Here is a 22,621-nt window from a genome sequence, read left to right as displayed (position 1 = left end):
GGAAGGCCACCCGGCAGGTCTGCGCGAGGTCGTGTAAATGTAATTTCGTGTGGACCTGGCCCACAGTACAGTGCTCGGAAGAAGGCACGTCCCATCACCTCCCAAGATTGTCAGGACGTGGTTGAGTATTTAGCGACACAGAACACCTCATCTTGCTCAGCCACCAGCGCTACTACTAGCACCACTTCCGCTGCATTTGACACTTCGCAAGAATTATTTAGTGGTGAAATCACTGATGCACAGCCATTGTTGTTACAGCCAGATGAATTTTCACCAGCTCATATGTCTGAGTTACGCGGCAACACTATGGATGTAACGTGTCAGGAGGATGAAGGACCTACTGATGGTGCAAGTTTGGATTTGTCTGAGGCAAGCGAAGCTGGGCAGGATGACTACGATGATGACGGTAATAGGGATCCTCTGTATGTTCCCAATAGAGGAGATGAAGAGGGGGACAGTTCAGAGGGGGAGTCAGAGAGTAGTAGGAGGAGAGAAGTTGCTGAAAGAAGCTGGGGCAGCTCTTCATCAGAAACAGCTGGTGGCAGAGTCCGGCACCATGTATCGCCACCTATGTACAGCCAGCCAACTTGCCCTTCAGCATCAGCTGCTGAGGTCCCCATAGTGCCCACATCCCAGGGTGGCTCAGCGGTGTGGAAATTTTTTAATGTGTGTGCCTCAGATCGGACCAAAGCCATCTGTTCGCTCTGCCAACTAAAATTGAGCCGTGGAAAGGCCAACACTCACGTAGGGACAAGTGCCTTACGAAGGCACCTGGAGAAAAGGCACAAACAGCAATGGGATGGCCACCTGAGCAAAAGCAGCAGCAGCACACAAAAGCAAAGCGTGGCGGAACTGTTAGCTCGGCAGCTGTTACCATACCGGCTGGTGGACTCTGAGGCCTTCCGTAAATTTGTGGCCATCGGAACACCGCAGTGGAAGATGCCAGGCCGCACTTATTTTTCGAGAAAGGCCATACCCCAACTGCACCGTGAAGTTGAGAGGCAAGTGGTGTCATCTCTTGCGAAGAGCGTTGGGTCAAGGGTACACCTGACCACGGATGCCTGGTCTGCCAAGCACGGGCAGGGCCGCTACATTACCTACACAGCCCATTGGTTGAACCTGGTGGTGAACGATGGCAAGCAGGGCGCAGCGGACCAAATTGTGACACCTCCACGGCTTGCAGGCAGGCCTCCTGCCACCTCCTCTCCTCCTGCTACATGCTCTTCGCTGTCCTCCTCCTCCTTGGCAGTTCTCCTCTCCAGCTACACAGCCCCAGCTCCGCAGGGCCTATGCTGCATGCCAGGTACGACGCTGTCACGCCATCTTAGACATGGCTTGTCTCAAAGCGGAGAGTCACACTGGAGCAGCTCTCCTGGCTGCTCTTAAGAAACAGGTGGATGAGTGGCTGACCCCGCACCACCTGGAGATAGGCAACGTGGTGTGCGACAACGGCAGCAATCTGCTTGCCGCTTTGCATATGGGGAAGCTGACACACATACCCTGCATGGCACATGTCATGAATCTAGTGGTTCAAAGATTTGTGGCAAAGTACCCTGGCTTAGCGAATGTCCTGAAGCAGGCCAGGAAGTTCTGTGGGCATTTGAGGCGGTCTTACACAGCCATGGCACGCTTTGCGGAAATTCAGCGCAAAAACAACATGCCGGTGAGACGCCTCATTTGCGATAGCCCGACTCGCTGGAACTCGACCCTGCTCATGTTCTCCCGCCTGCTAGAACAGAAGAAAGCCGTGACCCACTACCTCTACAACTACAGTAGAATGAAACAGTCTGGGAAGATGGGGATGTTCTGGCCCGACAACTGGACACTGATGGAAAATGCATGCAGGCTCATGCGGCCGTTTGAGGAGGTGACCAACCTGGTGAGCCGCAGTGAGGGCACCATCAGCGACTTAATTCCCTACGCTTACTTCTTGGAGCGTGCTGTGCGTAGAGTGGCGGATGAAGCTGTGAATGAGCGTGACCAGGAACCGTTACGGCAGGAACAGGCATGGGACCAATTTTCATCAGACCCAGCTGTTTCCTCAACACCTGCGGCAGCACAGAGGGGGGAGGAGGAGGAAGAAGAGAAGTCGTGTGCAGAAGACGAGTCAGACTCAGAGGATGATGAGCAAGGTGTTTCTTTGGGGGAGGAGGAGGAGGGGACGGCGGCAGGAGAACAACCGCAGCAGGCGTCGCAGGGGGCTTGTGCTGCTCAACCCTCCCGTGGTATTGTTCGCGGCTGGGGGGAGGAGGTTGACTTACGTGACGTCACTGAGGAAGAGCAAGAGAAGATGGAGGGTACTGGATCCGACTTTGTAAAGATGTCGTCTTTTATGCTGTCCTGCCTGTTGAGGGACCCCCGTATAAAAAACCTCAAGGGAATGAGCTGTACTGGGTGGCCACACTACTAGACCCTCGGTACAGGCACAAAGTGGCGGACCTGTTACCAACTCACCGGAAGGTGGAAAGGATGCAGCACATGCAGAACCAGCTGTCAACTATGCTTTACAATGTCTTTAAGGGTGATGTGACGGCACAACGCCAGCAAGGTACCACTGCCACTAATCCTCCTCCCGTGTCCACGCAGTCAAAGACAGGACGCTCCAGCGATCTCATGGTGATGTCGGACATGCGGACGTTCTTTAGTCCAACGCCTCGCTGTAGCCCTTCCGGATCCACCCTCCACCAACGCCTGGAACGGCAGGTAGCCGACTACCTGGCCTTAAGTGTGGATGTAGACACTGCTGTGAACAGCGATGACGAACCCTTGAACTACTGGGTGCGCAGGCTTGACCTGTGGTCAGAGCTGTCCCAATTTGCCATCCAACTTCTCTCCTGCCCTGCCGCAAGCGTCCTCTCAGAAAGGACCTTCAGCGCAGCTGGAGGCATTGTCACAGAGAAGAGAAGTCGCCTAAGTCACAAAAGTGTTAAGTACCTCACCTTTATCAAAATGAATGAGGCATGGATCCCGGAGGGCTGCTGCCCGCCCCAAGACTAAGTCAGTCCCCGCACACACAGCATCTCTGCCTGCACGCCGTGTGACTGGCTGCCTGGCCTGCCCCAAGAAGACTAAGTCGCTCCCAGTCCCTCCACACAGCATGTCTGCCTGCAGGCCGCTTGACTACCTTCTCCGCCACCACCAACAGGGTCCGGGACTCCAGGCGGATTGCTGAATTTTTTAGGCCGCTGCTAGCAGCGGCCGCTGTAATAATTTTTCTAGTGCGTGTACATGACTGCCTAATTTTTCTGGCTGCACTGCGGGCAGCTGCAACAACAAAAGAAAAGGCATGTACATGCGCCCATTCCCCTTCGTGATCATTACCTTGCCGTGGTGAAGGGGCTTGCGTATCACAATGAAGCAATAACCGGCGCCTAGATGAGTGTCTCGGGGGGCACACCCACGATAATAAGGTCGTTGCCTCATTGTGGTCAGACCAAATTTGATCAGCTGGACAGTCACTGTTCTGTCATTCAGCTACATCAGCCAGGCGACCATATGGGCTGTAAAGCCACCAAAACCTGCACTCTCGCCATGGTGCGCACCAGTCCAGCACGGCCGTCACTACACAAACAGCTGTTTGCGGTGCGTAACACGGTGAGTTTGGTGTGTCAGTGTGAAGCAGTACCTTAATTACACTACCTGATTGATGTATACACATGCAAGATGTTTGAAAGCACTTTAGGCCTGTCATTTAGCATTCAATGTGATTTCTGCCCTTAAAACGCTGCTTTGCATCAAATCCAGATTTTTCCCGGGGACTTTTGGCATGTATCCCACTCCGCCATCCCCCCCTCCAGGTGTTAGACCCCTTGAAACATCTTTTCCATCACTTTTGTGGCCAGCATAATTATTTTTTTTTCAAAGTTCGCATCCCCATTGAAGTCTATTGCGGTTCGCGAACTTTTCCGCGAACCGAACGTTCCGCGGAAGTTCGCGAACCGAAAATCGGAGGTTCGGCCCAACTCTAATCAACATGTCCCACTCCAGGCCTAGGCACTGGAGACTCACTAGGGCTGGCTCCTAGCACACAGTCCATAGCCCCTGGGGCCTCACCAGCACTCCCCATTTGCACAGCATTATCAGACAGTACCTTGCAAGAGTCCTGAACTCCTGCTGGGGATGCAGGCTCCACGGGGTTTGGAGTAGGCTCATACCGGGCCACTAACCGTCCCAGGTCAGTACCCAGCAAAACGTTGGTGGGGATTTTGTCGGTTACCCCAACTTCTTTCAATCTGCTGCCGGCCCCCCAATCCAGGTGGACCAAGGCGGTGGGTATTGCTGGGGTGACACCCCCAATTCCTCTGACAGCAATCATTTTCCCAGGTATGTACTGCTCTGGGTTCACAAGCTGGGGATGTATGAGAGTCACTTCTGCTCCAGTGTCTCTCAGCCCAGTGGCAACTGTACCCCCAACCGTGACAAGCTGCAGATTCTCTGCATAGCCAGTAGCATTCCTGGTAGCACACAAAGCCGTTGGGACTTCACTGGGGTTTGAGGCCTCACTGGATTTTGGGGCCTCCCTCTTCCTCTCTGGGCAAGTCGTGCTGATATGACCCACCCTGTCACATACAAAGCATTTCCGAGTGTCAGTGGTTGGTTGCCTGAATCCAGGAGACAGCGGTGCTTGCCTCCTCTGGGTGCTGGGTGACCCAGGTTTAGCACTCTGTTCTCCCCTCCAGCTGGGCGTAGTAGTCCTCCGGGACTCAGGTGCTCTATGGGTGGTGTAGGAATCGGCCATTTCCGCAGCCTCATCCACGGTCTTTGGTTCTCGATCCAGCACAAACAGCCGGACCTCAACAGGGCAGGTGTGTAGGAACTGGTCTTTTATCATCAGCTCCTGCAGGGAATCCAAGGTTTTGACTGACAGTCCTTTTAACCACTGCTGGAAGGCCGTGCGCAGGTTGCACGCATGATCCAGGTAACATTCATTCATTCAGTCATTAGGACCTCGCTGCACTGTCCGGAAACGTTTTCGATACACCTCTGGCGTGAGGTGGTATCGCGCAATGATGGCTTTCTTAATTGCCTCAAAGTCTGTTTCTTCCTCCTGGGGGAGACTCACAAATGCCTCCAGGGCCTTGCCTCTCAGCCCTGGTGTGAGATATCTTGCCCACTGCTCACGGGGCACCCCATACTGCCGACAAGTCCTTTCAAACCCCTGTAGGAAAGTGTCTATGTCAGAGTCCTTGTCCATAGCGGGGAACTTATCCAGGGGGATTCTGTGGACTCGCTCACCTTCGCGTTCTGCGGGTCCAGCAGACTGGTTCTGCTGCTGAAGTTTAGCCAGCTCCAGCTGGTGTCGCTGTGCAACTTGTTCCCTCTCGGCCTGGAGTCTTTCCCTCTCGGCCTGGAGTCGCTGGGTAGCTTGTTCCCTCTGGGCTTGTCGTATTTCCCTCTCTGCTTGCCGATGTTCCAGAATCAGCTTTAGGCGCAGTTCGGGCTCAGCCGAACCTAGTAGCTGTAGGTCGGCTTCCAGAGATGTCATCTCTGTGTTCGGTGGATCATCCAAGACATCATCTCCACTCGCATCCTGTGGCAGGAGCGATTCCTTCTCTGTCGTGACGTGAGCTGCATCCGCTGACGTTGAAGCACGGGCTTGCTCTGCCGCATCATGCTCCTCGAGCGCACGAACTAACTGCTCCTTAGTCTGGCCGCTCACCGTCTCGATGCCTTTGTGCTCACACAGGTTGAGTAGTATCTCTTTGTTTTGCCTTGCATAGCTGGATGCTTTCTGAGCCATCGTGTTGCAAAATAAAAAGAAAAAAAAGGGGGGGAAGGGAAAGCAAATACCAAGTGTGTATCTTTGAACAAACAAAAAAAAACGTATATAGATTCTGCACTGAGTAGACTTCTGTAGGCTAGTTGCTTCTAGCAAGCTTCCAGCCTTTAGTACTCAGAATAGCGAGCTAAACTGCGTACTAATGTACTAAACGATCCCACCGCTGCCACCAATTATGTCAGGAACCGGCCCGCGGCACGCCTGCGTATACGGTTCCCGACTGCGGGTTTGACCAGATTAAGCGGGGAACAGCCTTATTTAAGCTACCAACAAGGCTGGAACCCCTCAAACACTTCCCACTGCCACCACTAGCGTTGCTAGACACGTTCACTCAGCTATCGAGTGTTCAATCCGCAATCTGCGTTTTCGTATTTGGGTCAGCTCTGCGCTTAGGCCAAATACGAGAGCAATCTTACACTATAGTGACGCAAAACCACTAACAGTCGTTCCGAACGATACTGTTAGCTACTCGCACTGGCGTTTCGTACGTTGGGTCAGCTGCGCGCTTAGGCCAACGTATGACAAACGCCCCCACACACAATGCAATTACAATTTCATATGGTAGTGTTGCTCAAGCATACAATTTAGGCATGAACTTATACACGGTTACACTTCAGTCTCTTCTAGGCTATGAGTGTTAGTTTAGTACGGCAGAAGTCAAGCTTATTAAATAATAATTTAATATTCCAGAAAAACATAGAACAGTGCAGAACTTAATATATACAAAAAGATTACAAAAAACAAAGTAAAAATAGTTACAAGATAAAAGTTACAAAGATAACACACAAAGCGATTTTGCTTACCAAAATAAACGGGAAATAAACGTACCAGCGTATCGATCTGGCGTTGTTGCGGGGGGTACGCACTTCTGGTCAGGAACCAGGTTAGTTCTAGCCGTGTGAGCTACCTCCAAGAACTACAAGTTGTGGCTATCCTAGCTGCGGTTTTATACTATGAAATACGCCTGGAGGCTGCAACTTCCTTGGGGAGGGGAGGAACTAGTTTTTAATTAAATCTCAGACATAAATGGGGTTTCCAGAGATCCACATACATGAAAAGATTTCCCTAGTCCAAGTTACAGGTGACAACCCCATTGTTGACAGTACTTCCTAGCTGATCAAAGATAAGGAGGTTGCACCTCCACCAATATTTCAATTTCCACAGGTAGAAAATGGTATCAAAAGGACTTCACCCCTTCAATAATTTCCAGTAGGCTGTCAAATACATTTCAAACATTCAGGTGTCAGCTTCCCCCTTTCCTCAAGACTCTAGCAGGCTTTCCTTGTATAATGGGACAATGGCTGACACCAGACTCAAAAGCCATGCCGACCAGCCTATTCTTCCTCAATTGGCAGCTAATTAGCAGTCCACACAGTTTCCCCTGCTGGACAATGGGGCAGAGGTAATGGACATCTACATACCGAATTACATTAGACTTCAGTTTACTCTGGCCAGGTGACCAATTACACCCAAGCCCAATATACATCTGAGGCATTATTCAGACAACATGGTCTGACCACCTGTATAGGCTTCACAGCAACTGTCTAATTAAGGGTTTCCTCATTAGAAGCAGACAATGATAGGTAATTTACACTTTATACGGAATTCCAGGAAGACTGGCTAACAGACAATCCCATATGATACAGTCAAAAAATGAAGGAAATATGTTCCTGTTATCCTTAATATCATCAGCACCTCAATATATCTCCACAGGCTCCACCCATTTTCCTGAATATGAATCCCAGTCACCCAGTGAACAACTGTGCAAAGTTTGAGAACCCTGTCATTAATAGCGTAAGAATGGCTGCAGTTTATGTTTGACCAGTGAAATTTGGTTTTGGCTCCACCCACTTTTTATAACCTTGACATACAGTCACTCAATGACCACGTTTGTGAGCTTTCAGGTTCCTGGCATCAAAAATGTGTGAATGGAAGCTGTTTCTTCAGCAAGGAAATCTGATTGGCTGTTTGTAGCTCCACCCCTTTTTGGTGAATTTGAACCCCAGTTACCCAATGACTGACTGGTGCAAGTTTGAAGCCTCTGCCATAAATAGTGTAAGAATGGCAGCAGTTTCAATATCCCCCTTGAAAATCAGTAGGTGAATTTTGATAGGCTGTTGTAGGCTCCACCCACTTTTCTGAATCTTAATCTCATTCACCCAGTGACCAAGTGTGCCAAGTTTGAGAACCCTGCCATTAACAGTGTAAGAATGGTTGCAGTTTACATTTTCTTATTTAAAATGAATGGCTGAAATTTGATTGGTTCTGCCCACTTTTCCTGGATTTTTAACCTCAGTCACCAAGTGACCAACTGTGCCAAGTGTGCGGACTGTGGCTTGATCACTGTGAGATTGGCAGCCTTTTACATTTTTTCCATTGACATGAATGTGTGAAATCTGATTTGCTGTTTGTAGCTCTGCCCACGTGTGCAGGAGGGCCGCTAGACCCCCAGAACATATCATCCCAGGTAGTAAGGGATCTGTATACCACACACATACATCCGATTTTAAATATATAGATTTATATAGCACTGACATCTTCTGCAGCACATTACAGAGTACATAGTCCTGTCACTGACTGTCCCTAGAGGAGCTCACAATGTAATCCTACCATAGTCATAGTCTAATATCCTACCATATTATTATTATTATGTATTTATATAGCACTGACATCTTCTGCAGCACATTACAGAGTACATAGTCATGTCACAGACTGTCCTCAGAGGAGCTCACAATGTAATCCTACCATAGTCATAGTCTAATATCCTACCATATTATTATTATTATGTATTTATATAGCACTGACATCTCGGCAGCACATGACAGAGTACATAGTCATAGTCTAATGTCCTACCATATTATTATGTATTTATATAGCACTGACATCTTCTGCAGCACTTTACAGCGTGCATAGTCATGTCACTGACTGTCCTTAGAGGAGCTCACAATCTAATACTACCATAGTCATAGTCTAATGTCCTACCATATTATTATTGTGTATTTATATAGCACTGACATCTTCTGCAACACATATACAAATCTCTGGTGTTTAGTGGGCCTCCCTTATTCATTCCCTGATATCTAGTGGCCATCCTCCCTCCCTATACAGTTCACTGATCTCTAGTGGAACCATTTCCTCCCCCTTAAAGTTCCTTGGGGACCATTCCCTCCCCTATATAGTTCCCTGATGTGTAATGCCTCCTTCCTCCCTTATACAGTTCCTTGGTGTGCAGTGGTCCTCCCTCCCTCCCTCCCTCCCCTATACAGTTCCCTGCCATCTAGTGGTCCCCTTACCACCCCTAAACAGTTCACTGGTGTCTAGTGCTCTCCCTTGGCATCCGTAAACAGTTCTCTGTTGTCTGATGCACCCCCCCCCCTTCCATTCCAAGCTCATGGCCATCAGGACCAAGAGCATGACATGTATACTTTAAGGCTTTAAAGAGACACTGAAGCGAAAAAAAAATTATGATATTATGATTTGTATGTGTAGCACAGCTAAGAAATAAAACATTAAGATCAGTTACATCAGTCTAATTGTTTCCAGTACAGGAAGAGTTAAGAAACTCCAGTTGTTATCTCTATCCAAAAAAGCCATTAATCTCTACGACTTTCAAAGTCGTGGAGAGGGCTGTCTTCTGACTTTTATTATCTCAACTGTAAGTGAACAGTTTTCTTTTTATCTGCCAGAGGAGAGGTCATTAGTTCACAGACTGCTCTGAAACAATCATTTTGAATGCAGAGTGTTGTGTAATCTGCACATATTAGAGAATGATGCAATGTTAGAAAACACACTATATACCTGAAAATAAAAATATGAGAATATTTTCTTTGCTGCTAATCTTCTAGTAATTATTCATAGTACACAACCAATTCATTATATCATATTTTTGTTCTCGCTTCAGTGTCTCTTTAAGGCATGGATCGATATGGCTCCATGGGTAGGATTTGGAACCATCAAACTCCTGCTTCCCAATTCCATCCATGTTAATCTGTACTTTACACCGATGAAGGTCAATGTAGAATTCTATTTTTCTTCATCTTATGATTATTTGCTGTGACAGTTGTTTGACTTAAAGGAAGGGAGGAGAATAGTTATAGGTATAAAAATACAAAATGTAAGTTTTATTAATCACCAAAATACAAATATATATATATATAACAATTAAAATTGACCAGAACACACATACAGGTAAGCTGCCTCAGGATCAAAAATAGGACCTAGAATCAATTCGTTATTAGTAGGGATCCCCTATAAAAAATCCAGGTCTCAGTATGTAAAAAATACACAATTCATTGTAAGAATCTCCTTCCAAGGGCATATGAGCAGAGAAACCATTGGAGAAAAAATGGGTCTCTAGACTGTTAGTCCAAGTATCCAGGACCTAAAGAACAAACACTGTCCTCCTATAGATTCCGCAATGGAAAATGTAGGTATATTCCAGATCCAGACAAGACCACCACAGAGTGATCTCTGTATCAGTAACAAAGATTGTAGAGGTGAGGAAGAGGAGGAACAAGAAGATTCAGTCCACCAGGATATAATCCTTTTGCAGGTGCTGTCACAATATTAATCATACATGGACACCACAAACTGGAAAGTAGGGTCAAGTTGACCAACAGTCAGTCCCTATTCAGGTTCTAGCATGGACCAGAGTGGAGAAGATCAATGTTATAGCAATGACGACACAGTTCATGTGGTGGGTATTCCAAATAGCATGCAGATATACAGACAATGCAATGCACGTTCACATATTCCAAATGCAGCATATAGTTCACCAGGATTAATCCCCAAGCAGCATCAATAGATATTGGTAATGGTAATTTTGAACAGGGTCCACCGAGACCCGCGAGGGGGGGATTGGGATGGGAGACTCCTCCAATGTGAGGCCTTCTGGATATACAAACTTAAAGAGTAACTGTCAGGCTGCAGAAGCTAATTTAAACCTCTATTCTCCTGTGTTAAACAGTTTAGAAGGAAGCTCAAAAGCCATTAGTGAAGATAAACATTTCAGTTACCTTTGATGTGTGCTTATCTTAAAGTCTGTTATAGACCCATAAAGACGCAAGCCGCAGCTAAACTGCAAAGCATTCTGGGGCCCTCCCCTCGGCTGCTAATGAGACGGTACAGGAGCTTCTAATCAGTCCAGCGCACAGCACTGATAAATCTCGGGGCAGAGTACACTGCAGGAGTCCGCTATTGTTCCTAGCCACATGGCTCATTAATATTCACTGCACACCGTGTTGTTCAAGAACGAGCTTATCTGTGATCAGAAGCAGGCAGGACATGACGACACATTTGGCTTCACAAACATGGAGCCTGCCATGAGCTGTCAGGAGCATCTATCTCTGCATATACTATATACAAATTCTGTGAAATCCAAACGTGGACAGTGAAATGCATATGTAATGTAAGTACAGCCAATCTTTAGCTACTGATATATGTGTTTATTTTCTCTGAGACCCTATACCTAACAGCTCCTCTTTAAAGCCTTTCGGGCACCAGGCCTTAATGAGGGTATTGACTTCGCTGCATTTCTGTAATTGCTCTCCTACAGGCTCCCGATTGCAGTATGAACTGTTGGTACTTTTTTCTTTTTTATGCCCTTTTCATTTTTTTCTTTTATGTTCCTTTTAGTATTTAGTCCTTGTATCTGTGCATGAAGCCTGTTGTGCTCCGGCTGGCCTTTCCTCAGCCCCCCATGATATTGGTATACCCCTTTAGAACCTTACGATTTCGGTATGATCATTAGTACTCATTTTTATTTAGGCTGGTGGGATGTCCTGGTACTCCACTGCCCCACTCTCTCTGTGTCTCCCCCTGCCTGCCCTTCACCGGTCGGACATGGACCATTTATTGTATGATATTATATCCTTTTTGTTTTATATTTATCTGGATATATTTACCTATAACAATAGGGATTTAACTTTATGAGATATGATTAAAGATTATCTGTTTTGCTTTTTTGAATCTTTGTAGTGTTATGAGAAATCAATTCTTTATATATTACTGACTCTGTGGGGGTTAGTTGCTATGGCCCCCCCTGGGTGCGCACTGTCTGATGGCCCTGGGTTTGGGCGGGGTGGCTGGGGGGTCTGGGTGGGATGGGTTTTGGGGTTGACCTTGGGGGCATGATTCGGATCTTATATTGGGCTGGTTGCCCGCTGGTCTGGATTGATGCCTGTGGGGCCTCTCTTCTCCCCTCTCCCCCCCTTTCCTCTCCCCCTTCCCTTCCCCATACTTCCATCCTTGTCTCCTCCTGGTTGGCAAGTGTGGCCATCGGTTCCAGTGTTGCCCCAGGGGGTGATGGATTTTGGGCGGCCTGGGGGGCCTTGGGGCTCGCATTTGCGAGACACCATAGGCCCAATATCTCCCCTAACATCTACGTGGGAGCGCTGCGTTCCTGCAGCGCTCCAGTGCGACCCTGCAGCCCCTCTCTGCTTGACCGCATTACCACCAGCGGCCGCAGGGGGAGCTCCAGGTGATACGTACACGTGTACGCATGGATGCGTTGTCCCTCCTTGTCTGACCGCAATACCACCAGCGCCCGCGGAGGGAGCTCCATGCGATGCGTACACGCGGAGAACTGGATGCGTCGCGCCTTCCGCTTTCGCCGCTCACCCGTCCTCCATGTCACGTGGGTGGCGGGGTGGGCGGCCTGGGGGGGGGGGCGGGACGGCGTCTTCCGGCCGCTCAGCGCCATTTCTAGGCCGGCTTCTTCCCCACAGGCAGCAAACTACAGGGCCTGCCCTGATGATGCTGGTAACCTCACCAGTGAAACCGGTTGGCTCGACAGGGCTCTTCTGACCAGACACACATGTGGGTGGCAGCACTCGGGTTCTAGCTGGACAACTCCTATACACTGCTGTGACAACTTTCTTGGATGAGTATATCTTCCTTTATTTGACACACAGCTTAAGTGCCTATGAACTGTAATTTCCTTGGAGCAAGCAGATGAATGTGCACTATATGATCCTCGAGATAACATTTGTACTAGATGCACACTCCATGATTCCATGCCTTTGCCTGCTGGAATTTCAAGCTATATCATGTCAAGTTGATGCTGCTTAAGGAATGACCCTGGCAGACTATATGTTGCATTTGGAATATGTGAACGTGCATTGCATTGTTTGTATATCTGCATGCTATTTGGAATACCCACCACATGAACTGTGTCGTCATTGCTATAACATTGATCTTCTCCACTCTGGTCCATGCTAGAACCTGAATAGGGACTGACTGTTGGTCAACTTGACCCTACTTTCCAGTTTGTGGTGTCCATGTATGATTAATATTGTGACAGCACCTGCAAAAGGATTATATCCTGGTGGACTGAATCTTCTTGTTCCTCCTCTTCCTCACCTCTACAATCTTTGTTACTGATGCAGAGATCACTCTGTGGTGGTCTTGTCTGGATCTGGAATATACCTACATTTTCCATTGCGTAATCTAGAGGAGGACAGTGTTTGTTCTTTAGGTCCTGGATACTTGGACTAACAGTCTAGTGACCCATTTTTTCTCCAATGGTTTCTCTGCTCATATGCCCTTGGAAGGAGCTTCTTACAATGAATTGTGTATTTTTTACATACTGAGACCTGGATTTTTTATAGGGGATCCCTACTAATAACGAATTGATTCTAGGTCCTATTTTTGATCCTGAGGCAGCTTACCTGTATGTGTGTTCTGGTCAATTTTAATTGTTATATATATTTGTATTTTGGTGATTAATAAAACTTACATTTTGTATTTTTATACCTATAACTATTCTCCTCCCGTCCTTTAAGTCAAACAATTGCTATTTTGAAAGTGTCAGACTTAGGAAGGTTTATTTCTAAATAGAATACAGGACCCATCCGTCTAAATATTTGCTGTGAGAGTGGGAAGTCTGTGTACACAGTATTAAAAAATTCCATCCGTTTTGTATAGGGGCTGCTCTGGAGATGACTGGACCTACATCGCATACAGCCATGGTGGGGCAAGAAGCTCACATTCCCTGCACGTTTACAGACGACACTTTTGCTTTCGATCCTGCACATTTTGGAGTGATATGGTACTTTCAAGGAAGTAATATCCTTAATTTTGTAAATTCTACAACAAAAGCTAATCCAAGATATTCACTAAACCAAAACCAAGCATTAACTGGAACTGCTGATTTGATGATTTCTGATATGTCTATATCAGACGTTGGGATCTACCAATGTGTAGTGGTCTACAGTCCTGTTCGACTGGTGATGGACATCACAGTGGACATACAAGGTACAGTCATCCAGACTTTTTCCAACATTCCAGGAATCCAGGCAGTGGGGTAACTATAAACAATGGCAGGCTTTCGAGTAGTTTACTACTCAAATTCAGAATTCAAATGAAGTCTACTGACTTCACGTGTGACCACAGGCAGCTGGGAGTAAACTTACCCAGAAGTCTTCGGGCCTTCTGCGTTTCATTAAGCGTCACAGGCGTAAAGAAAGCCGCATTCCATGACTCACTATCTTCCTCTTTCCGGCTTGAAAGAGGAAGCGCGATAGTGAGTCATGGAACGCGGCTTTCATTACCCCTATGATGCATAATAGAATGTAGAAGGCCCCGAAGACTTCTGGATAAGTTAACTCCCCGCTGCCTGTGGTCACACGTGAGGTCATTAGACTTCATTTGAATTCTGGATTTGAGTAGTAAACTACTCGAAAGCCCACCATTGACTATAAATAATGGGTCCCCCCAGCAAAACTTTGTTGCCCCGCCCTCCCTAAGTGTTCACAACCCTCACTTTGCCTCCCCTTGGTGACTCTCACAGCCTGAAGGCCCTTTTTAAACGGGTCATAAGACAAGTTGGGCTATCGTCATGTTCACTTCACAGCCATGAAATGTGTGGTCACAACAACATCTCTGGAAGATGGATAGTTGGATACCTGTTTCGGAGGTAGAGGAAGTTAGTGGTTGGGGGCAGGGATGCTCATCCGGATTACGGATATCCGGGCAACCCGGATATCCGAACTTTTTAGCACTCTCCGTCCGGATTCGGATTCCGGATACCTGGGCTGAAATCCGCATAGCACTATGCGGATTTCTGGCCGCATACCTGGATATCCGAATCCGAATAGTGCAATATCTGTTAGAAATAAAAAAATCTCTCTTTTCTCCTCCACCCTCCCTCACATACAGTACATGCAAGCTCACATACATTGGCCAGGAATCAAACCCAGGTCAACTGCTTGGAAAGCAGCTATGCTCACCACTATACCACCAATGCTACATGCTGAAGCCAGCCAGTTCACTCATCTCTTCAACTACAAGAAAGGCCCAGGAGTAGTATTAGCTACCATAATATCTATGTTACGGCAGGGCCCTTATTACACTTTCTCTTACAGGGCTATAAAAACCGTTTTGCTCATGCGATAAAGCGAGGTGCAAAAATGAAATCATGCCTAGCAGAGGATGGTTTTGATCCATCGACCTCTGGGTTATGGGCCCAGCACACTTCTGCTGCGCCACTCTGCTTACATTTGTATACAATCTTCAAGTTAAAGAAGGGTACATTAGTTGAAATAGTTACATTACAATCTATGTTACAGCAAGGCCCTAATGACACTTTCTCTTAAGGGGCTATGGCCACCGATTGGCCCATGTGGTAAAGCAAGGTGTAAAAAACAAAGTACACCTAGCAGAGGATGGTTTCGATCCATCAACCTCTGGGTTATGGGCCCAGCACGCTTCCGCTGCGCCCCTCTGCTGCCACACAGGGAATCGCGGAAAATACAATTCTGCGGAAAGCAGTGACCATCCCTACTAGAGAGAGAGAGAGACATGAATCTACATGGCTATCTGGGGTTCTCTTTCAGACAACTGTTGCGCTTGAACCACCAACCTTTCGGTTGACAGCCGAATGTGCTAACTGATTGCGCCACAGAGACTGTGTATGCAGATACTGCTAAATGATTTTATGGGGATGTATGTGTGTCTTTTGGAGGGAGGAAGTAAGTCTGGTCCAAGAAATTGAACACCACTTTTTCCTACAATGAAGCATTCCCTGTATGGCAGCAGAGTGGTGCAGCGGAAGTGTGCTGGGCCCATAACCCAGAGGTTGATGGATTACAACCATCCTCTGCTAGGTGTACTTTGGTTTTTACACCTTGCTTTACCACATGGGCCAATTCGGCGGCCATAGCCCCTTAAGAGATGCTTTTGACATCCTGCAAATCCCTGGAAGACAAGATCCATGAACAGGGAGGAGGAGGAGGAGGAGGAGGAGGGTAGGAGGGTGGAGAGAGGGGACAGGTTGGACCTTCCAAAACGTTTCAAAAGCAATTTTAAGGCCACTTCCGTTTTTCTATCCGGATATCCGAATAGGTCGGATATCCGCAGATAATGCGTTCGGATATCTGCATCAATGCGGATACCGCAAAGTTCGGATTCAGATATCCGATTCGCAGGGCCGGCCATTGACCTGTGCGACCGGAGCGATCGCTCAGGGCGCCGGCCGCCGGCTTCCAGGGGGGGCGCCGCGCTCCTGCCGCCCTGGCCGCATATTTATTATGTGCTGCAGCGGCTGCGGCGACTGCTGCTTGGGCTATTGCGTCTCCCCCTGGCTCCGCCCCCTGTTGCCGCTGGGGGTGATGGGGGCAAAGACCAGCAACTGCTGCGGCACTGCCTCTTGTAGTCAGTGCGAGACGCCACCCGGCGCTCGGCCCCCGTGATAAAATGGATGGAGCCAGCCAGGAGCGCTGAAGCACGCAGCACGTGTGCCGGCAGCTACCCTGCCCTGCGACTGTCCTCCTGAGTCCTGCGTGAGACGAGACCTGGCCATCTCCTCTCATGCTCCCCAAGTGACCACCAAAAGTAAGGCTCCCTCCTATTCTATGCTTGATGGGGGGGGGGGGAGGGAGGGGGCTAATCTGCTGCCTAACTAAAGGGGAAACTAGCAGCCTTATACACTATATATACACTAAGGGGGATCATCTGTGTGTGTATATATATATATATATATATATATATATATATATATATATATATATACACACAAACACACACTAAGGGTGCCTACATATACACTAATGGGGGATCTGCCTATATATACAAGACTAGCAGCCTATGTACACTGGGGGGGGGTTGCCTATAATAGGCAGATCTCCCCTTGTGTATATAGGCTGCTAGTCTTGTATATGTAGGCAGATCCCCCCTTTAGTGTATAGGCAGATCCCCCCCTAGTGTATATAGGCTACTTGTCTTGTAAATGTAGGCAGATCCCCCCTTTAGTTTATGTAGGCAGTGTATATATATATACTAGCTGATTGCCCGGCGTTGCCCGGGTATGTATTTGGCTAGTGTTGGCTCCACCCACTTTTTCTAACCCTAACACACAATTACTCAATGACCAAGTTTGTGAGCTTTGCAGTCTTTGGAATCAATAATTTGCATTGAAATTAAAAAAATATGATTGGCTGTTTGTGGCTCCACCCCCTTTTCTGAATTTGAACCCCAGTCACCCAATGACCAACTGTACCAGGTTTGAGGCCTGTGCCATTAACAGTGCAAGAATGGCAGCAATTAAATATTCCCCTTGAGAAGCAATAGGTGAAGTTTGATTCACTTTTGTAGGCTCCACCCATTTTTCTGAATATTTAACCCAGTCACCCAGTGACCAACTGTGCAAAGTTTGAGAACCCTGCCATTAACAGTGTAAGAATGGCTGCAGTATACATTTTCCCAGTGAAATTTGTATTTGTCTCCACCCACTAATGACGTGGAACTGCCCGCCTGTGTATGTATTTGACCGGTTTTGGCTCCGCCCACTTTTTCTAACCCTAACGCACGAACACTCAATGACCAAGTTTGTGAGCTTTGGGGTCTTTGGCATCAATAATTTGTATATTCCCATAGAAATTAAACAAATCAGATTGGCTGTCTGTGGCTGCACTCCTCTCCAACATTTGAACCCCTGTCACCCAATGACCAACTATAGCAGGTTTGAGGCATCTGCTACAGCCCCGTTTCTATGGGCGTGCGATACGTGCAATCGCCCGGGGCGCTTTATTGTGCGGCAGGAGGGGGGGCGCCGGAGCGGGGGAACGGACATAATAGTTATAACTCACCTTCTTCATCCGTTCCCCCGCAGTTTCAATATCTTTTCTCTCCCGGCGTCCGTCGCCTGGTAACAGCGCCCCCTGTGATGACATACCGCATGTCATCACAGGAAGCGCTGTTACTAATTAGATAGATGCCGGGAAAGGAAGGACATTGAAGCAGCGCGGGTTCGGCGGAAGCAGGTGAGTTATTACTATTATGTCTGCTCCCCCCGCTCCTGCGCCCAACTCATGCTGCCCATACCAACTAACCTAAACTGTGGGAACCTACCTAACACCTGTATTGCGGGGCACCTACCTAACTAACCTAAACTGCCGGAACCTACCTAACTAACCTAAACTGCAGGAACCTACCTATTTAACCTAAACTGCAGGAACCTACCTATTTAACCTAAACTGCAGGAACCTACCTACCTAACTAACCTATACTGCGGGAACCTACCTACCTAACTAACCTATACTGCGGGAACCTACCTACCTAACTAACCTATACTGCAGGAACCTACCTAGCCAAGCTATACTGCGGGAACCTACCTAACTATCCTATACTGCTGGAACCTACCTATATAACCTAAACTGCAGGAACCTACCTATCTAACCCATACTGGGGGGACCTACCTATCTAACCTATACTGGGGGAACCTACCTATCGAACCCATACTGGGGGAACCTACCTATCGAACCCATACTGGGGGAACCTACCTATCGAACCTATACTGCGAGAACCTACCTATCTAACCTATACTGGGGGCACCTACCTATCTAAACTACACTGGGGGCAACTATACAGGCTACCCTATACTGGAGGCACCTACGTAGCTAACCTGTACAACCTGTACTGCGGGCACCTATGCCTTGCTCCATGGGGGTGGGGGGGGCGATTTTTACACCCTCGCCCTGGGTGAAATTTAGCCTAGAAACTGCTCTGATCTGCTATTACCAGTGTAAAAATGGCAGCAATTTAAATATTCCTTTTGAAAATCAACAGGTGAATTTTGATTGGCTATTATAGGCTCCACCCACTTCCCTGAATATTAATCTCAGTCACCCAGTGACCATCTTGGCAAAGTTTGAGATCCCTGCCATTAACAGTGAAGAAGGGCTGCAGTTTACATTCTCCCAGTGAAATTTGTTTTTGGCTCCGCCCACTTTTTGTAAACTGGACACACAGTCACTCAATGACCATGTTTGTGAGCTTTGGGTCCTTGGCATCAATAATTTGTATTTTCCCAGTGAAATGAAACACATCTGATTGGCTGTTTGTGGCTCTATCCCAGGCATGGGCAAACTTGGCCCTCCAGCTGTTAACTACAAATCCCACAATGCATTTGCCTTTATGAGTCATGACTGTGGCTGTCAGACTCCTGCAATGCATTGTGAGACTTGTAGTTCCTCAACAGCTGGAGGGCCAAGTTTGCCCATGCCTGCTCTATCCCATTTTCTGAATTTGAACCCCAGTGACCCAATGACCAACTGTACCAGGTTGGAGGCTTGTGCCATTAACAGTGTAAGAATGGCAGCAATTTTAATATTCCCTTTGAAAATCAACAGGTGAATTTTGATTGGCTTTTTTAGGCTCCACCCACTTTTCTGTATAATAATCTGTGCCATTAACAGTGCAAGAATGGCAGCAATGTAAATATTCCCCTTGAAAATCAAAAGATTAATTTTGATTGGCTGTTGTACACTCCACCCACTTTCCTGAATATTAATCCTAGTCACCCAGTGGCCAACTGTGTTAAGTTTGAGAACCCTGCCAATAACAGAATGGCTGAAATCAATCTAACAAATCTGATTGGCTGTTTGTGGCTCCACCGCCTTTAGTGAATTTGGTCCCCAGTCACCCAATGACTGACTGTATCAGGTTTGAGGCCTCTCCCATTAACAGTGTAAGAATGGTAGCAATGTAAATATTCCCCATGAAAATCAATAGGTAAATTTTGATTGGCTGTTGTAGGCTCCACCCACATTTCTGAATAATAATCCCAGGCACCCAGTGGCCAATTGTATCAAGTTTGGGAACCCTGCCATGTAAAAAAAAATTACCACGTTTATCAGCTTTGGGGTCCTTGGTATCAATACTTTGTATATCTGATTGGCTGTTTGTGGCTCCGCCCCTTTCTGAATTTGAACCCCAGTCACCCAGTGACCAGCTGTACCAGGTTTGAGGCATCTGCTATTAACAGTATAAGAATGGTTGCAGTTTAAATATTCCCTTTGAAAATTAAAAGTTGAATTTTGATTGGCTGTTGTAGGCTCCACCCACTTTCCAAAATCTTAACCACATTCACCCAATGACCAACTGTGCAAAGTTTGACAACCCTGCCATTAACAGTGTAAGAATGGCTGCAGTTTAAATTTTCCCAGTAAAATGTGTTTTTAACTCCACCCACTTTGTGTAACCTTGTCACACAGTCACTCAGTGACCAATTTTGTGAGCTTCCAGGTTCCTGGCATCAAAAATGTGTGAATGGAAGCAGTTTATCCAGCAAAGAAATCTGATTGGCTGTTTGTGGCCCCACCCCTTTAGTGAATTTGGACCCCAGTCACCCAATGACTGACTGCAGCAAGTCTGAAGCCTCTGCCATAAACAGTGTAAGAATGGCAGCAGTTTAAATATTCCCCTTTAAATGCAATAGGTGAATTTTGATTGGCTGTTTTAGGCTCCACCCACTTTCCAAAATCTTAATCTTATTCACCCAGTGACCAAGTGTGGCAAGTTTGAGAACCCTGCGATTAACAGTGTAAGAATGGCTGCAGTTTACATTTTCCCATTTAAAATGAACGGCTGAATTTTGATTGGCTGTTTTATGCTCCACCCGCTTTTCCTGGATTTGTAACCTCGGTCACCAAGTGACCAACTGTGCCAAGTGTGGGGACTCTGGCTTGATTACTGTGAGAATGGCAGCCGTTTACATTTTTTCCATTGACTTGAATGGGTGAAATCTGATTGGCTGTTTGTAGCTCCGCCCAGGTGTGCAGGGGGGACGCGAGACCCCCAGATCATATCATCCCAGGTAGTAAGGGATCTGTATACCAAGTTTCGTTCAAATCGGTCAAGCCGTTTTCGAGTGATCGCGGCACATACACACACACACACATACATACATACATACATACATACATCCGATTTTATATATATAGATATATATATATATATATATATATATATATATACACACACTAAAGTGGAGTATCTACCTACATATACAAGTCTAGTAGCCAGGACTGTGGAGTCGGAGTCGGGGCAATTTTGGGCACCCGGAGTCGGAGTCGTGGTTTTATAAACTGAGGAGTCGGAGTCTGGGGGGGGGCACCAAAATCTGGATACGCTCAGGGCGCTGTGAAACCTAAGGCCGGCCCTGCCGATTCGGATCCGGATATCTGGGTATCCGGATCCGAATCTATTCGGATTTTAAAAATTGGTATCTGAGCACCCCTGGTTGGGGGCCTCCACAGCTGTAGTCACAGCACAGGGGCTGCTTCCCTACAGTTACACCCCTTTATCAGAAATTACTACAGCTAGGCACTCCAAAACAGCCCACTAAGGGCATATTGGCCATAGTCAGGCCTCCTTATACAATAAAGGATTCAGTTATTTATGATTTTAAAAATAGTAGTCACATGACTATATGGGCGGTGCCTCAGGCCCCTGCGACATCACACCCCCAGTCCTTCTCTTAACCCCCTTGGCGGTATGAAAAATACCGCCAGGGGGCAGCGCAGCAGTTTTTTTTTAATTTTTTTTTTTTTAAATCATGTAGCGAGCCCATTGGGAGACCCGATCCACCCCTTGGCGCTGCCTGGCACTGATTGGCCAGGCAGCGCTGGGGTCTGGGGGGGGGGGCGGCGATCGGGCGCGCGGCGGCGGCGATCGGGGTGCTGGCGCAGCTAGCAAAGTGCTAGCTGCGTCCAGCAAAAAAAAAATTATTAAAATCGGCCCAGCAGGGCCTGAGCGGCAACCTCCGGCGGCTTACCCCGTGTCACACACGGGGTTGCCGCTAAGGAGGTTAAAGCACTCCTGAAGTGAGAGGGAGATGGAGGCTGCCATATTTATTTCCTTTTAAGCAATGCACATTGCCTGGTTATCCTGCTGATCCTCTGCCTCTAATACTTTCAGACTCAGACCCTGAACGAGCATGCAGATGAGATGTTTGACTCAAGTTTGATTGGATTAGCTGCGTGTTTGTTTCAGGTGTTTGATTCAGATACTACTGATCTATGAAAGTTTGGCAGGGTGCCAGGCAACTGTCATTGTTTAAAAGAAAGGAGAACATATATTGTTTATTGGCTACTCCTTGCCAGGAGAGGGGTCGGTAGGGTGTCATACTGTCCACACTTGCTGGGGGAGGGGTTATGGAGGGGTGCCTTAATGGCCACACTTGCTGGGGTGGAGGGGTGATTAGTGGGCAGTTTACTGTCCACACCTGCTGGGGGAGGTGTAATGGAGGGGCACTTTACTGTCCACACTTGCTGGGGGAGGGGTTATGGAGGGGCACTTTACTGTCCACACTTGCTGGGGAGGGGTTATAGAGGCATGCTTTACTGTCCACACTTGCTGGGGGAGGGGTTATAGAGGCGTGCTTTACTGTCCACACTTGCTGGGGAGGGGTTATGGAGGAGTGCTTTACTGGCCACACTTGCTGGGGGAGGTGTTATGGAGGAGTGCTTTACTGGCCACACTTGCTGGGGGAGGTGTTATGGAGGCGTGCTTACTGGCCACACTTGCTGGGGGAGGTGTTATGGAGGAGTGCTTTACTGGCCACAC

At 47.6% G+C, this 22,621-nt stretch overlaps 1 protein-coding gene across 1 annotated transcript in view; it reads left to right on the top strand.

Annotated features, from left to right (window-relative positions):
* LOC137525401 (tyrosine-protein phosphatase non-receptor type substrate 1-like) overlaps positions 1–22,621 on the top strand; it is a 66,551-nt gene that overhangs the window by 28,795 nt on the left and 15,135 nt on the right. Inside the window, exon 2 of the mRNA XM_068246483.1 lies at positions 13,703–14,032. Coding sequence (XP_068102584.1) covers positions 13,703–14,032 — 330 coding nt within the window. The remainder of the gene's footprint in view (positions 1–13,702; positions 14,033–22,621) is intronic.

Source organism: Hyperolius riggenbachi, chromosome 7, assembly GCF_040937935.1.
Source record: "Hyperolius riggenbachi isolate aHypRig1 chromosome 7, aHypRig1.pri, whole genome shotgun sequence".
Taxonomy (NCBI): domain Eukaryota; kingdom Metazoa; phylum Chordata; class Amphibia; order Anura; family Hyperoliidae; genus Hyperolius; species Hyperolius riggenbachi.
The sequence above is the reverse complement of the archived record's forward strand: the minus strand, read 5'-3'. Positions and strand labels throughout refer to the sequence as shown.